This window comes from Vicia villosa, unplaced genomic scaffold, assembly GCF_029867415.1.
Source record: "Vicia villosa cultivar HV-30 ecotype Madison, WI unplaced genomic scaffold, Vvil1.0 ctg.000041F_1_1_1, whole genome shotgun sequence".
NCBI classification, from domain to species: Eukaryota; Viridiplantae; Streptophyta; class Magnoliopsida; order Fabales; family Fabaceae; genus Vicia; species Vicia villosa.
The window spans coordinates 1,078,389-1,095,408 of record NW_026704972.1 but is presented as its reverse complement, the minus strand read 5'-3'; the positions used below and the strand labels follow the sequence as shown (position 1 = coordinate 1,095,408).

General features: G+C 35.8%; 2 protein-coding genes across 4 annotated transcripts; one reads left to right on the top strand and one right to left on the bottom strand.

The window, feature by feature from the left end:
* Window positions 1–1,900: 1,900 nt before the first annotated feature.
* Window positions 1,901–6,630, top strand: LOC131622735 (RNA pseudouridine synthase 5-like). The gene is made up of 14 exons (XM_058893776.1): window positions 1,901–2,049; window positions 2,129–2,186; window positions 2,297–2,324; window positions 2,412–2,458; window positions 2,751–2,841; window positions 3,213–3,378; window positions 3,749–3,836; window positions 4,027–4,102; window positions 4,336–4,411; window positions 4,539–4,606; window positions 5,336–5,405; window positions 5,914–5,992; window positions 6,182–6,275; window positions 6,387–6,630. The coding sequence occupies exons 1-14, from the start codon at window positions 1,962–1,964 to the stop codon at window positions 6,474–6,476; spliced, it is 1,119 nt and encodes a 372-aa protein (XP_058749759.1). The 5' UTR covers window positions 1,901–1,961; the 3' UTR covers window positions 6,477–6,630.
* Window positions 6,631–7,043: 413 nt separating this feature from the next.
* Window positions 7,044–16,529, bottom strand: LOC131622734 (uncharacterized). 3 transcript variants are annotated; one of them, XM_058893773.1, is made up of 5 exons: window positions 15,749–16,528; window positions 14,465–15,316; window positions 12,303–13,433; window positions 9,782–10,213; window positions 7,044–9,700 (listed from the first exon to the last, which is right to left on the bottom strand). In XM_058893773.1, exons 1-5 carry the CDS (start codon window positions 15,903–15,905, stop codon window positions 7,317–7,319), a joined length of 4,956 nt encoding a protein of 1,651 aa, XP_058749756.1. In that variant the 5' UTR covers window positions 15,906–16,528; the 3' UTR covers window positions 7,044–7,316. The 3 variants fall into 3 exon arrangements, with proteins under 3 accessions (XP_058749756.1, XP_058749757.1, XP_058749755.1); XM_058893774.1 differs by having other exon boundaries at window positions 14,465–15,302; window positions 15,749–15,886; XM_058893772.1 differs by having other exon boundaries at window positions 7,044–10,213; window positions 15,749–16,529.
* Between the last annotated feature and the right edge of the window lie 491 nt (window positions 16,530–17,020).

The window sequence follows — 17,020 nt, the reverse complement described above, 5'->3', positions numbered from 1 at the left end:
TGTGTGTGTTCGACAGAAGTTAAGTGCTGCTTAGTGCCTAGTTTGGAGATGAAGTCCTAGAAGTTTTTGTCGGTGAACTGCGTCTAGTTGTCAGTGACAAGCACTTGTGATACGTCGAACCGGGCAAGCACGTTTTGCTTGTAGAAAAGTAGTATGTTGTGCGTCGTGATTTTGATGGGAGCTTAGGCTTCTATCCACTTCGTGAGGTAGTCGACGGCGACGCTCAAATATTTGTTTCAGTATCATCCTACGGTGAACGGCCCGAGGATGTTCATTCCCCATCAGGCGAATGGCCATGGGGATTGGGGACGACGTGGTTTTAAGCTCGTTACGCGGTTCCAATTGCATATTTGTGTGGCGTTAGCATGTGTCGTATTTTTGAAATGCTCTTTTGCTTCAGCCTGAATGGTGGACCAGTAGTACCATGCTCAATGGGCTTTCCGGGTTAAGGATCTTCCCCCAGGTGTTTAGCGTTAATTCCTTTGTGGATTTCCTGCAGGATGCAGGGGGCTTTAGCTTCCTCGACACACTTCAAGAGTGTGATGGAGAATCCTCGTCTGTAGAGCTTGTGTTCGATTAAAACATAGGAGTAGGCTCTACGTTTGGTTACGTTGGCCTTTTCTGATCGGAAGGTAACTCCCCTTTAGTGATATAATTGTATATCAGGGTCATCCAGCAGTCGTTGTCCTCGATGGCATTCACGTCGAGTAGCGTTGTGGATTTTTCGATGCTAGGGCGCAAGAGAGTTTCTTGGATGATGGATTTATTTCTGCCTTTTTTCTTGTGCTTGCGAGTTTTGACAAGATGTCGGCCAGAGTGTTGTGTTCGCGTGGAACATGTTTGACTTCTGTGTTCCCGAATTTTTTCATCTTCTCTCTGATCAGAGTCAAATACTCGATGAGATTGTCGTTTTTAGCTTGATATTCTCCTTGTACTTGAGAGGCGACGAGCTGAGAGTCGGTGGAGATTTTTACCTTTTGTGCGCCCAAATCCTCGATTAGATGTAGTCCTGCGAGAAAAGCTTCGTATTCAGCCTAGTTGTTTGACGTTGGAAAGGATATCTTCCTCATTTTCGAAAATAATGCCCATGTCGCTTCGCGTCGAGCTGGATGGAATCACCACTTGTGTTCTCTATTGTATCGTCGCTTAAGTGATCACCATTATCATTAACGATACTTTTTCCCCATTATTCTTTGCAACTTGATTAATATATATTGAATTTTCTACCTAGACTTTGGATTCAACATATATTTTTACCAAAATTTCATTCAAACCTACTTTACATTCCATAAAACCTTTTAATTTGTCCAAATTCATCATAAGTCCCAAAATATTCAGATAGAAAATAAAAATTTAAAAGTACACATTCTACTAAGTGCCAGTTTGTTTCAGCTTTAAAAAAATGGATTTTTTCTTTGTATTTTTGAAAATAGATTTTCCAAAACCGTTTTTCAAAATATTACAAATTTTCTTATATTCGTTTTTTCTAAAATAAAACACTAATTTTGATATTCTATAACATAAACATACATTATTTAAGACCAAAACTTAGTCAAAATTGCAATTTTTTCAAAAACTTGTATTTCAAAAATAATTTATATGAAAATCTATTTGAAATAGCTTCAAAATTAAGTGATTTTTTAAAATTTTGATATCCAATTTTTTTTTCTATAAATAAATGAAATATCTAAAATTATATTTTAAGAATAACTATTCAAACAAAATTTTCATTTGAAATTTTTATAAAAAGTTGCGTTGTAAAATTTTTTTTTCATAAAATTATGTAACACTATAAAAATCATTTTCTAAAAAAAAGTCAAAACTAAACCCTAAATCATTTAAATTCTCACTAAATTTCTTACTTTTAAAACTTAATCTTTGAGGCATAATAAATCAATAATCATATTTATCAAAATTTAAAAAATTAAAACAAAATAAGCGAAATACAGTAGAAGTTAACAATGACGAGCCCAAAGAAATTCGGAATTCCTTGGCCGGAATTCAACGACGGTCTTTCCTATCACGACGTCGTTCGACCCTCCGATACCGGTTCGTTCACCAAACCCCCTTTCTATCTTCTTCTTCTTGTTGCTAATAATTAATAGCATTTGATTTTACATTCATTCAGGTTTAACACTAATTGAATTTTACTCCAACAAATACAAAAGTTCAGCTCCATTACAAGGGTAATCCAAAAATTCAAACTTTTCTACTTTTCTCTATATATAAGTTTATAATTATACTTGAAGCTATGACCTAAATAAATGCTATTTTTATGCACTGATTTTTGGAACAGTTGGTTGCAGCGTATAAAAAATGACCAGGTTTCATCATAATTCATCAACTAAAAATTGTGCTGCATATGGAATGGAATTATTGATTATAATGATTAATTAATATTTTATCTACAGATTTCAGTTGATGAAGGAGTTGTTACTGATCCAAACACACTACTCAGGTGTTTTTTATTTTTGAAAAAAGTTCCATCATGGTTTTATTACTGTTTTGAGTGTTTTATTTTATTCCACTATGGGTCTGTTTAGATAAACAGCTTATTTGCAGCTTATAGCTTATCAAAATAAGTGCTTATGAATAAGTTCGCATAAGCTATTTTTATAACAAAATAATATATAAAAAAATGTTATAAGCTGTTTTGAAACACTGTCCCAAAACTTATGGCAAAAGATAAGCTTAAATAAGTCAATTCAAACAGGCCATATATATCATGTTTTATGACTTCTTCATACTAGAGTTGGCTCAAAGCTAGTCTATCATAGACTGCCGTGGAAGGAACCCGATGCACCGCATAGCATAGAAGTCTTGTATGAAGATGATGACATTGTAAGCTTTACTTTGTGTAATTATACCATTTTGTGTGTCTCACAAATTGATTTCTATATCTGTGTTTGTCAGATTGGGAGTATTCAACTGAAACTAAACTTATTTCTTTGTTTTTGAATGCTACTGACGAAATTCTGATTATACTTGTGTTGTGTTACTTTGATAAATTTTAAAAAATTGGGTCATGAGAAGTAGGGAAAGAGATAGATATAGAGTTGCGTCTTGGCTAGATTTATACATTTTTTGTGTTCTAGTTGAATGCTTTTGGTGATTCTTTAACAGTAGTATTGATTATATTTGGACTAAGATATCCACAATTAAAACGTCGTCAATATTTGTTTTCCTAATTGTGATGTTCATTGTGAAATCAGATAGCTCTAAATAAGCCTTCTGGCCTGCAAGTTCTGCCGGGAGGTCTCTTCCAGCAAAGAACAGTTTTAACACAGCTTCAGTGGGAAACCAACAATAGAAGTTCCTCTGAAGAACACCAAAATCCTCAGCCTGTTCCAGTGCATCGTCTAGGGAGGGGAACTTCAGGTTGTACTGATTATTTCTGTTCAAATGTAAAACTGCTACATTATATTTGTTGCTTAATTTGCTTTGAAAATGTTACATGCATCAACTGAGGCGAGTTTCTGAATTCTATGAGAGGAAAATACTTTTATATAGTCAATGGCAGTGCCTGTAAAAAAATTAAAGCTAGTAATTACTATTTACACGGTTGATTGTATATCTTAAAAGTGGTTGTAAATCAGTGATGATTATATATTTATCAGCATCACTACCAGACATGTTATACTATGAATAGAACCTTTTCTTTTGATACCCTTCGAAATTCTAATGTATAAATTACAAACTAACCCATGAAACTTTCTAATGCTTTCACAATTGGTTGATTGCATCACAGGAATTTTATTATGTGCGAAGACAAAACTGGCCAGAGCTAATCTTGCATCTTATTTTGCTGATGGAACATCTCGCTTAGGAGGAAAAAGGTTAGGAAAGAACCATTTTTTGGTTTGTTGTATCTACTTAATTTACTCTTCAAATTGGATCCAGTTGTTTATCTAAGTACCTCACTCTTAAATAGAACACGGGAAAAAGGTAATCTATAAGTTTTAAAATTAAGATTTTATACTCAATTATGTTGTTTCACTCATTTTATTCTGTTATTTACCGAAGCAGGGATACAAACCAGGAGCTGGGAAAGATTGCAAAGATATACCGAGCACTTGTGAGTGGGATAATTGATAATGACACGGTAATAATATACCTACATTTTTTTCTTGTTTATCGGTATTCTGTACGAACTATTTTTAACTGCATCCACTCCCTAATAATAAGACAGCAGAAAGTCTAACTGTTGCCTAGGCTCCCCTCATATTGTGTATCGTTGCATATGCTTGTATAACTAAAAGTTCATCTTTCCAATTATTTGTTATGGCTGCTTCTATTGACATCGCGTGTTAGCTAGAATATTATTTTTATTCACAGGTGACAATTAATCAACCAATTGGAATCGTAAAATATCCTGGTGTTGCTAAAGGGTTATATGTTGCTTCTCAATCAGGTTATTATTAACCATTACTTATATTTATCCAGATGATGAGTCTTAAAATGAAAGCCACAGCTCATAAAACCGCTCCCTATATTTTTTTTAATCATTCACTCATGCATAGTTATTTTGATTGAACCAGGGAAACCAGCACTCAGTGTAGTGGACATTCTAGAAAGGAATGTAAAAGAAAATAGCACATTAGTACAGGTTGCCAATTTGTTCATGACTATGTGTTACTTATGAATAAAACATCCACCACTATTTATGAATTAAAACATCAATCAAATAAATAAATCATCATTTTGTATGTAATAATATAAACATCCTATAAAGTTATGAACCATTGTTTTAATTAGAAAATGTGCAGCACTGCTGTGTTCTCCGATATTTTTCAATGTTGTTCGATATCCTATTAGCCTGCACTTCCACTTCAACATGTAACCTTTTGGCTACCTAAAAGTTTGCTTGTTTTTCATCCCTTGATGATCCCTTTAAGACATAAGAGACAATAGAAGAAATAAAAAGTTATCATAAAATTGCATGTCCAAACTCTTAGATGACTTTTATCTTCTCAACTTCTTTGGTTAAAAGGCTGCCTTTGTTGCCTCCTCGTGAATTTAAGGCACATCATTTGAAATCTTATAGTTTGGTTTTGTAGTCTCTTCATGAATTAATCCAAAAGAAATTAGAAATTGGATTTTTTAAAAAAATTAAAAATACAAGGTAATACTGTTTAGAATAAGGATAACAGAAAGATGAAAAGCCAAAAAAGAAAAGAAAAGGATAACAGAAAGATTGTATGTTACAAGACTTATTATATGGTTGTTGCAAAAAAATCAATTCAGTACCCTATAAAAAACTATTATGGTTTGCAAAAATTTGAATTGTAATGATTATAACATCCTTTATAATTTTTCTGTTGGCATGTTTTTACAGGTGAAGATTCAATCTGGACGACCACATCAAATCCGCATTCATCTCTCCTTCATTGGGCACCCTTTGTTAGGTAAATTAATATATTAATGCTGGAAATTAACATTTACGCATTGTGAATTTTATACCGTGTTGTTAGATAGTGGCTATAGCTTCTTGCATATCAATATGCCTGCCATATGTAATTGGCAACACTGATTTCTAGTTTCAATTTGGTGTTTTTAAGTTTGTCAGTGGGTATTTGTCCTTGGTTTCTCTAGGGACTAAGGGATACGATTCTCGTATTGTTCTTTATTGAAATCAAATTTCTTCCTACAAATCTCTTTCCGAATATAGGTAGCCCCAACACACCTAATGGATTGCATATTCTCAGCATTCTTTGACATCTTGAATGTTATGGATCAATCTTTGAATGCATTCACAGCTCTATTCATGGGTAATCTGCACAATGAGAGCACCTGCATTATTTTCTTTTGTCTTGCATGACTCAATGTTTGACTCAAAAAGCTCGAACTACTAAGGAAGTAGGAATTTCCTACTCTTTATCCAAACAAACCTTTCATGTATGTTTTCATCTGCAGGTGATCCTCTCTATACTGTTGGCGGACAGCCAAAATGCTTGGATTTCGACTTAGTGGATGAGAGTTTTGCCAAAGATGGGTAGGTCATTGTATTTATATTTTACAAGGAAACTTCCATTCATTTAACACCATATTCTTCTTTGTAATCAAATCGAACTTATAAGTAGTTAAGCATTGTGTTGTTCTTTGTCAACATGTTTATGAACATTTGCCAGTTGCTTTCATTTTAGATTTGATCTAAGTTTTGACATTGCTGCTCATTGTATAGGGGTTATACGAGGCCTGCAAAACCAGTTCCTGGAGATTGTGGGTATTCTCTGCATGCACATAAATTGTTTCTCTCCCATCCAATAACTAACGAGGTACTTAAAAAGTATTTGTATCATCATAACCTGTCCTAGGATTAATTTTCCAGCTTATACCAAATTGGTTATTTTTGTTTCCAAAATAAATAGTTTCTCGTGTCCTTGCAGTTAATCGAAATTAATGCGCCCCTTCCTTTCATCCTCCAAACACATGAAGAAACACCTATTGTGCAGCAAACAACTGCTTTAGATTGTTGATAATGGTATGACTATTGAAAGATGCTATACGCTTGGAAGACAAATGGCCTTCCCTCTAGTATGTTTGAGCAAAAACGTGGAAATCTTGTTTTATAGCAAAATGTGAACCAACTTGACAACGAGGCAAATATGATTGAGTAACCTATTTTTTAAATCTCTAGTTTTCACTAACGGCAATAGTGTTGAAAATTAACTATTGGTCTGCCACCTGTGAAAATATAGGAAGGCGGCATGGGAGAAATTGAAAAAGTCATTGTCCGCTCCGCCTTCTTTGCCATACTTATAGCCTAACTTCAATACAAACTACTTTTAAAGTGGGTCCCTCGCATTCTTTAATTACTTTGAGAAATACAGGGAAAATTTAACAGCGCAGAGCCTGTTGATGATGTCAAATCATCGTAATCTATTTAATCACTAAAAACAGATACTGCTCAGTCTGAAATTTTACAACTGTTTCTTTATTTTTTTAACAAAAGAAGAAAAAAAATATAAATGCTAGGGAAGTTTTGAGACACATACCAAGCCTCTATTCTCATAGGTCAAAACTTCAAACAAATAGCCAAATAGTTTCGGGAATGAGATGTAATGGGGGCGCATGGAATTCAAACCAAAATGGTTAATGGCAATCGCCCCTCCTAACATCCAGAGATTATTTCTGTATTTTCATCAAATACAACAAATACAAAGCTGCTTGCTTCCACATTACAAGCACCTAATATTTTACCAAAAAAGACAGGCTTGAGAACCATTAAATCAGCCTCCTACACTGTATTGAGCAGTAAACAAAAACTATTATACAGGACTCGGCAAAAAAGACAAGTTTGCCACTAAACACATCTACTACCTGCCTATGTCCCCTTTCCCTCCCCAAGATTCATCATCTCTCAAGATACTCCCGTTCTGACCACCATACTTCTCGGAATTAGAATAATGCATTTTGATTGCTGCTACAGGATCAGAGACACCACTGCATGACCCACCCACTAGAATCCCAGGTCTTCCAACGCCATTCATTCCCATCACTCCTATTCCATGCTGCTGCAAACTAGATATTGCTTCAAAACTGTTTCTCTGCATCTCAGAGAATACATCTTGGCTGTGCTTGACATCTACTATAAATGGCTGCACTTTCGGACCATCCCTACTTATAAACATCGGACAGTCAATCATGGCATTGCTTCCATTGATGTCTCTAGCAGTAAAAGTAGATGCACCAAACGCCTGCAATGGTTGTTGCTCCAAAGTGGAAGATGATGTAGGATAATTGCTGAAGGCAGCAGGATATTTAGCTAACAAGAAGGAAGAATCGGGCAATGATGGGAGACCAGTTTGTGTTATTCCAGTCCCTTCCCAATAACCATAACTCTTCACTGGAACATTTTCAACGCCAAGATAATCAGCACGGTCAAACTTTAAAATTTTCAACTTTCCATCAGAATTTTGATGGCTAGTAATTTTACGCTTACAAGACTTGTTGCTTGACTTGGGATGATGATGAGTACCGTTTTCTTCACTTCCCTTCGTAATCAAATTAGGTTTCTGACTGGAAGAAGGATTGGTTATAATCTTTCCAAACAGTTTCACATTACCATTTCTGGATGTGTTTTCTGAATCAGAAGAATGCCATAATGTTTTGAAATGATCATCAGTCTGTTTGACTTTTTGGGGAAAGGGGAACTCAGTCACTGAACTGCTGCAATTCACATCCCCGTCCACTTCCTTCTTGACGGGCACCTGCAAGGGATAGCCCTGGAGGATGCTAACAGTCTCAAGATGATTGCATGGAAGAGGAAACTGATGGTCACCGTTGCTACCAGAACTATGACACCCCATATCTCTACCTCTTTGAACATCACAATTAGAGGACAATCTATCCTGGCTAATTGCTTTTTCACATGGAGCAGCAGCAGCGTTTAGCAACAACGAATTTGTAGTAGCCCAAGAATTGTTTGTAGATAATGCTGAGGCATGAGGCTTTCCAAAGGAGACATGCTTATTTTCAGAACCAAAGCTCAATCCTGAGCATGAATTGGCCACATGTGAGAATGAAAGATTTGCGGTCGTGCTTGACTCTAACACACAACTTTTCGATTCAACTGCAACACCTGCATCAGCTTCATGTTTATCATCTCTGTCATCAGAGCAAGGGGGTGCTGCCACTCTTTGCCTTCTTTCCACTTCATTTCTGAGATCTCCAGAAGAACCCTCTGAAACCGTTGTATCCATAGCAACAGAACCACACTCCAGTGGTTTAATTATTCCTACAGTAGAAATTGATTCTCTAACTGCATCTCCCAATTTATTTGTTTTACCTTTGGCAACTTCTATGCTATCAGATGTAATTTTAACTGGATGCTCATTGACTGAACAAGACTTGTCAGTTTTGCCCAAGCTAACTCCGCTATCATCAGAACCCGGCCTAGTTTCAACCTTAATTGCACAAACATCGGAAACCATATCTACATTTTCAAGATGTACTTCTGTCCCAGTGATTTCTCTTGATTCATTTAATTCAGCTGACAAGCTCCTAACTTCCAGAGGATTGGATTCACCATGGAATGTATTCAAGGCATCAGAAGGCAGGTCCTCGTCTGTCTTATTCCCAGACTTATCAGCATCAACCACAGAGCCTGCCTTAACAAGACATGCATCATCTGTGTCACTCTCACCACCATTTGCATCATCATTCGGCGGGGATCCTACAATTCCAGGTATAGGGCGTACGAGATTTAATCCAAGGCACTTTTGAGTCTTGCTGAAGAAGACTTTACAATGTTCTCTGGACCTTGTGCCTACACACTGTGCTATCTTTGTAAAATCCTTACCAAAAGATGATACAGCCTGAAGAAAAGCCGCCTTCTCATCATCTGTCCACCCAGAAAGATCTACTTCCTCACAGCTCTCATCTGAACAAGTCTCATCATCAGCATTCTGAGAAATATCAGGCGTCAAGGTTTGATTGCGCAAAGGGTTCGCTTTCAAGAATTCCCTTTCCTTATTACCATCTACAGGATCAATTGAATTTGTTATGCAGGAGCTCATAGCCTCAGATGAAAACGACCCACATATACCAGCCAATACATCAGCTGCAGCAGCAGTCTCCCTTTCATCCCCAAGAGTGTCCGGACTATTTGATCTCTCTATAATGCTGTCCCCGCCCCTCGATGATTTTATATTATCAAATCCTTCCAAAAGGAATCTTCCTGCTCGCATCCTTTTATTACCTGCAATGTCATCTGCCATCAGTGAAGCTGCACTCAAAATATCAAAGGAAGAAACATTAACTTCATGATTCCATGTTATACCTGATGCCATCAAGTTAGTTCTAGCTGCATATGACTTCCCTAGCTTACCAACATCTTTCGTTTTCAATTTCTGAAAACACTCAGATTTGTGATTCTTGTAGTAGAATTCTACACAGTCCGCAGTTGTCTTGTGATCAAGGAAAGAAGCAATTTTCCGGAAATCTTTTCCAAACACAGCAAATTTCTCTAAGAATATTTCTTTCTCTTCTGATGTCCAAGGATTGATCATATTTCTTTCTTTCTCAGTAGCCAGCGGATCTTCAATCAGCCCATTACTAGATATGAATCTTGTAACCATCTTTTCTTTCTCATCCAATATTAATGCTGGCATCTTCAGGGTGTTTCTCTGAATCTGCGTTTGGGATTTTGAAAGAAGTTTGCTTGCGAAATCAATAAGCTCTGATGTTGGAACCAAGCTTAGATGATTTCCACCTGCATTCATTGAAAAATGAAGGATGGACAAAAAAAACTTAGTTATCATCACAGCAAAAAGATTAAATAAATTAGAAATTCAACAAACATTTATATAATATCATGTGCCAACATCAAGCATCAAACATAACAGAAAAACCCACCCAGACGTTTGATGATAACATCAGAACAAACAAATAAGACAAGCATAATAATTATATTATGTTAAAGCAGAATAGCAGCCCCAGATTACTTAGTTATCATCAACTTCAGCATCAACTATTTTCATAAGTTGAAATTGTTACCAGACAGACCTTCAGCATCAAAACCCTAACAAGTAACAACCATTTTTATTGACATAAGGCCTACACACATCGCAGCCAGTAAGCATGTGTCCAGCAAATAACTTGCAAATGAAACCAAACAGGAATGATAACCCATGAGAAAGGTACTAAAATCAAAAATCAAAATCATTACAAGAGAACCAGTCACAAAGAAAAAATCAATGAAAAAGAAAACTCCTTCTACAAGGTTAACTACCAACAGCACAACAGAGCAGGGCTGTAAAGTATACATCAACAAGACAAAACACAAATATAGTAGGACATTGAGATATATCATTATACTAAAATTATATACTTTCATCTTGTACAAGTCCAAGCTCAGGTCAAGTCCAAGCTCAGGTCAACTATTATACAATATATGCCACACATACATGTACATCTTATTACACATTAGTAAAGCTACAGAAGTTAAACTAGCCATGGAATCTCGTTTACTTCAATACAGCATCATATGCCAGAAAATCCCTATCCAGAAATTATATTCAAAGTTTGACAACAAAACATGACTTCAATATAAAATGATTTTAAATCTAAGTAATAAAAATACGAAATTAACTGATTGTTCGTTTATGCAGGTTTAGTTCATTTATTAGTCACAAAGCTATTTTGGCAGCTCAAATGAGCCAATAGCCAAGACTAACATCAGCAAATCCCTCCTAGCAATAATATACTAAAACTGGGATGACCTTCAAACATGTTTAACCTGACCTCAAACACATGGTTGTCTGGGTCATGTATTGGATTGGTTGTGCATATGAACCTGCTAACATATGATTAGACTGCCTACAATCGCTCAAACCTGTAAGATCCAGGCAGGTTTGGTTTGTTGAAAATTGGATTGGTTGGTTGTCCCAGTCATTGTATTCACACACTTGTTCCTACGTATGTACATTACTTCTACATTTCCTTACTGGGAGACAGTGTCATTAAACTCGGACCGGAGATCAATTTGAGCGGGGGTCATTGGGTTGTTGGTATAATAACTAGTGAGTCTAGGCTACTAGTTGACCCACATAATCCGGTCAATAGGGTTGATTTCAAGTGTAGGCCCAAACCAAAGGGAGGCCGGTTGAAAGAATAATTATTGGAAACGAACAAAACCAGCAAAATTTAGAAAAACTACCAATCCAGACAAAAGGTATCGAAGAGATCAAAAACAAAAAGTAATGATGAGATCAAAATAACAAAATTCATCTTTAAGGCAGAGAACAAATCTGTTATTCTATCCTTATGGTAGAGAACCAAAAAAGGCCTCTATATTTTAATCACTGTCCTGAGGCGAGGACTCAATTTTCTCATGTATCCATTTTAGTATCTACTGTATATATTAAAGAAGGTATATATTAAACTAAAATGAAAATTAGTATCCATTTTAGCAACTACAAAGTCATTGAACCTTATCACATCAAGCGGGAAAAATATCATTAAATTAGTATTTTTTGTACCAAAATGTAAAATGCAAGAGAATCATGTAATAAAAACCAACTGTGAAAACAAATTTTACCATAACAGTAAAAGGAATTAATTATTGACTTAAAGATTCTAAAATCAAATTGAAAAGGTTTCACAGTGCCTTTATATCCTTAGACAGAGTATTCAAGTAAACTTAATATACACAAAATCTATTTTGGTACTTTAACCACCCAGCCACTATTTCTATTATTCTCATTGCTAAACTGCATGACATGGCTGAACTGCATTAAATTAAAAACAATACAAAATCGATGGCATAAGTTAAGCAAAAGAATTGGTGGAGAGATTCATACCTGGGAAAGGAAACCGGGAACGAATGGAAGATCGGTTTTTCAGATTACTACTACTTGGTTCATTTTTCTTATGAGATTTTGGCCGGCATTTCTTAATAGACAATAAGCGCATATCTTCTTTCCACAAGTGATGCAAGGCTTTGAACTTGAGTGCAGCAACTTTCTCCTTAACTTTTTCAAGACGCTTTTTCTCGGCAAATTTTTCCATAACAAATGTATGACAGGATGAATCATTGCTGACTCCCATGTTAACAAGCTTTTTACAGTCATTGGGCACTAACTTAGCAAATACTCCATGCGCTTTGTTTGCAGATTCTTTGTTTGAAGCAATAATTGAATTATAAGTATCCTCATAGATAGAACATGTGTTTGCTCCAAAGGTTTCCTTTACATCCATAGGTGTATTGAAATCATTACAAGCAGATACACTAGGATCTTTCCTAGTAGTACACCGGACTAAGCATTTCATCGAAGTAGACTGAACAGTATCCATGTCCCTTGATAAGTTATCATATCCCCCAGTATCACGTGAAGAAACTGCTTTTACCAAAGGCAGAGGCTCAACAAATTTAGAAGTTGCTGATCCAGGACTGTCAATATCCTCTTCCTTGTCATTATCATGAATACTACATAAATTAGTTGACAGCGGCATCTTCTCTATATTAGGTTCATCGGAAGAAATAATTTTCAATGGTACTGGCCGAATAACCTTCTGAGAGACTTCTTGTTCTTCATAGATTTTTATACTGCTATCTGCCTGCTGGGAGCCCAATGCTTCTGGAGACTGATATCTATCCACAGAATCAGATTTTAGAGACTTAAGTTCATTTTCAAGCAAATCAATTTCAGATTCAGTCACCTCCAATACCTTTGAAATGTCAGCTTTCCATATCAGTAACGTTTTAATTGCATTCGACCTAACTAGACAAGAATCTTCAGAACTTGGATCATCAGACTGTACTAACTCAACAATTGAAGAGCCCAAATTATTCAAGGAGTCAATATCCAGCTTATCAAGGTTAAGATAAAACTTCTGCAGGTGATTCCGGAACCCAGTAGCAGGTGAATCACTCGAATTACTTAAATTATTGTCTGCATTTGCAATTTTTTCCAATAATTTATCATCCACGCCTGCAACAAGGTTGAAGTTAGGTTTTGGCATAAAAAAATATATGCAAGGTAAACACAAGCAATACACATAATACATCAATTACGATGGCAGTAAAATTGAAGGATAAACCATAATTACCATTTCTCATCTAAGATTGGGGAAAAGATATTGCAAAAATTAGAGTACAAACTACAAAGAAACCAAAACAATAGTTTTAACATGCGCCCACACATAGGATATCATGTTAAAACCTATTAACAGTTGAGATCCAATAGTCAATGACAGTTAGTATATTGACTTCATTAATCACTTTATTGCACAAGTAATATTGAAGCTACCTATTTTAAAAGCAGAGGTCAGGACACAATACGCGTTTCAAAGATCAGTATCTAAATATCACTAGAAAAAAGAAGACATAAATCAATGAAATATGACTGAAACAAATTTTCACTCAATTTCAATTTAGTCCTCAGAGCGTTATTTCCTTTTTAAATCAAGAGCCTGCCAACTGAACATTTTCAAACGAAAGATCATAGCAGACCTGTTCTTCAATTAAAAAAAAATCATTAAGACAAAAAAGTGAAGCATACAAACAATTGCATGTCATGAGATCAATAAAGCAAAAAGGCGCTAAGAAAACATCAACAAAGCAAAAGGCACCCAGTCCAATCTGAAAATTGCAACTAAAGATGGGGTTTATGATTTAGGGCAAAAAAGCCACCAAGAAAACATCAATAAAGCAAAAGGAACCCGGTTCAATCTGAAAATTGTAACTAAAAACGGTAGTGGTGAAGATTAAAGATAAAGAGTATTAACATGTAAACAAAATTGTCTTGGCTAATATCTTAAAACTATTTAAAAGGATTATTCAGAAACACCACAATATCGCAATAGGATTACTACGATTCTACATGAGATACAGCAAAATGTTAACACTGCAGGATCAGATGTTTATAGAAAACTCTACTACAAGTTAAATTGCTATTTTGTTCTTATCTATCGCTTTAATACAAAGATTAGACACAGTAGTAAAGAAAGCTTTGTAACATACCTGGTGAGGAACTGCAGGCAACAGAAGATGGAGTTGCAGGAGATGCACAGTCTGAAAATCCTGTAACTTTTGGGCTTTTATCTACTAAGTTGGAGCTAATGAAATTACAAGGTTCCATATTGCCGGCAGACGAGACTGAGCCATCTTTGTTTGCTCCTGCATCAGGTCGCTCAACTTTTTTCTTCTCGTACTTTGCAAGTCCCTCACCCCAATTTAGCCTAGGCTTCTTTCTAGAAGCTGTATCTTCAGATGGCATAGAAGATGTCACACATGCAGTGCCTTCCCCTGAATGAGACTCAATAGCAGTGATATTTTTGGGTTTCAAATCGGGCTTTGCTTCATTGGAATCTGTCCCTGCCATGCTCCGTGAACTACTTGAGTGGCTAAAACCGGAGCCTCGAGAAGACAAGCTTCCAGATCGGTTCCATTTTAGTGGCTTCCAGTCAATTGAAGAATTCTCTTTATCACATCTTGGTGCTGCTCCCAACTCATTGACAGCGCCCATCTTATCATGCAGGTCTTTCAATTGATGCTGTTCCCGAGTGTTCACAGAATCAGAATGGGGATGAGAGGAATATGTTGTGGAATCATCAACTGACCTCCGGTCACTATTCATATCTGATGGTCTCCTGGATAAATTTGGGGAGCCATTGGTGGCTTCCCACGAATGACCTCTCCAATCTCTATGGCCAGACGAACCTCTGTTGTCCCTACTGCTCCTGCCGTATTTACCATCACGTGAAGCCGATGGTCGACTATCTTCTTCCAACATCTTGTCACCAGACCGAGAAACCCCGTAACCATGACCAGGCTCTTGAGAATACATATGCCAACCACCCTGCTTACCATGACCTTCATAAAATATTTAAACAAAAAAAGCAAAACAGAAAAAAATCAACACAAGCAAAGTATATATTCCCTCACCACAAAAATGAGAAAATGGGGAAAAACACAAAACCAAACAAAGAATTCTTGCAAAAAAAAATCCTCCTCTTTTAAGGCTTAACAAAAACAACTACATGCACAGATCTTCAAAAATAAACACAAAATTCCAACATTATATCAAATTCGCAAAGAATGATCATAAAAAATAAACACATTTTTAAGTATCAAATTCCAACAATATATCAAATTAACAAAGAATGATCTTCAAATTCGTAACAAAAAGAAAAGAAAAAAAAGTAAAGCCTAAGAACAATTCGTCAGAGTTTTTCCTTACTTGTCTCTAAAGACTAAACAATCCTAGATAACGACTTAAAACGGGAAAAAGGAATAGAAACTCACCAGGCGGTCTGCGAAATTCCGTGGATCCCCATCGATTCAAGTCTCGGTGATGAGAAGAATCTCTCCATCTCGCCACAGACCCAACCGATTCCGACCTCTCGTGCTTCCTCTCCTTGAAGAAGTCCTTTCGATCCCAAGGCAATGGTTCCGGCGGCATCAAAATCAACCTAATAGCATGGGCAACCACTGATAAACAAAACCGAAATCACCACACACACCGCAGCACCACCCTTAACAAAAACAAAAACTGCACCACCGCCAAAAACAAACCAGATCCCTTGTTCACACCAAAATTAGGGTTCGTAGAGCTAAATACAATAACACCGTCACGCAGGGTTCCCCTCCCACAGATCGAACAAGAAACCACAAACCACAAGCGGCAACAATAGCCACCGCGCCGCAAGCCAATCTAGGGCTCCGCCGCAGCTGAAAAACGAAAACCGCAGAGAAGAAAGAAAACCTAGAAAATTGACAAGGTGGAACGAAATTGAAAGAGATATATATAGAGAAATTAATATAGAAGCGGCGTTTCAGATCGAAAAAGGTCGCAATAAAGAGTGAGATAAGAAGGCATTAAGTGCTATGATTTCAAATATGGAAGTGTCTATAGCTTAGACTGTGCCTCAAAACAATGGAAATTTTCTTGCGCTATTCTCTTCTTGGAGGGTGGAAAATCTGTATGGGGGAGAGAAAGTGAGAACGTGAGAGACGAGATAAGGAACAAAGAGAACTTAGAGAGAGAGAGAGGGATGAAAGAGATAGAGAGAGAAAATGTAGAAACGGATCTCAACGTGTTTGTAAAATCATATTTCAACTTCTTTCGATTCCGCTTTTTTTATATTGAATAATTTATTTATTTTATTCCTTTTTGTTTTTGGCAAAAAAAATTAAAAAAATTTAATATTTCCTCTAATTCAATTTATAAAAGAAATTTTATTAAATATACGATGTATTTGATTAAAATAAGATTATATTGACTAGATATATTCAATGTATTCAACCTATTATATGGATTGTTGAAAGTAATTGAAGAAAAAAGATTAAAATAAAAAGAAATTAATAAAAAAGAATAGTATTTTAATATGACAAAAGGTAAAAGTAAATGATGAAAAAAATATATGTATATTAAATATCTTTAAAGAAAATTAGATATGGTAAAAAGAATAAAAAGTAAAATATTTTTACTTTAATAATATATTTATTTATTAGGATTATTTTTTAACAAAATATATATTTTTTAAGTTAAAAGTGTATTTATTTTGTTTCTTTCTT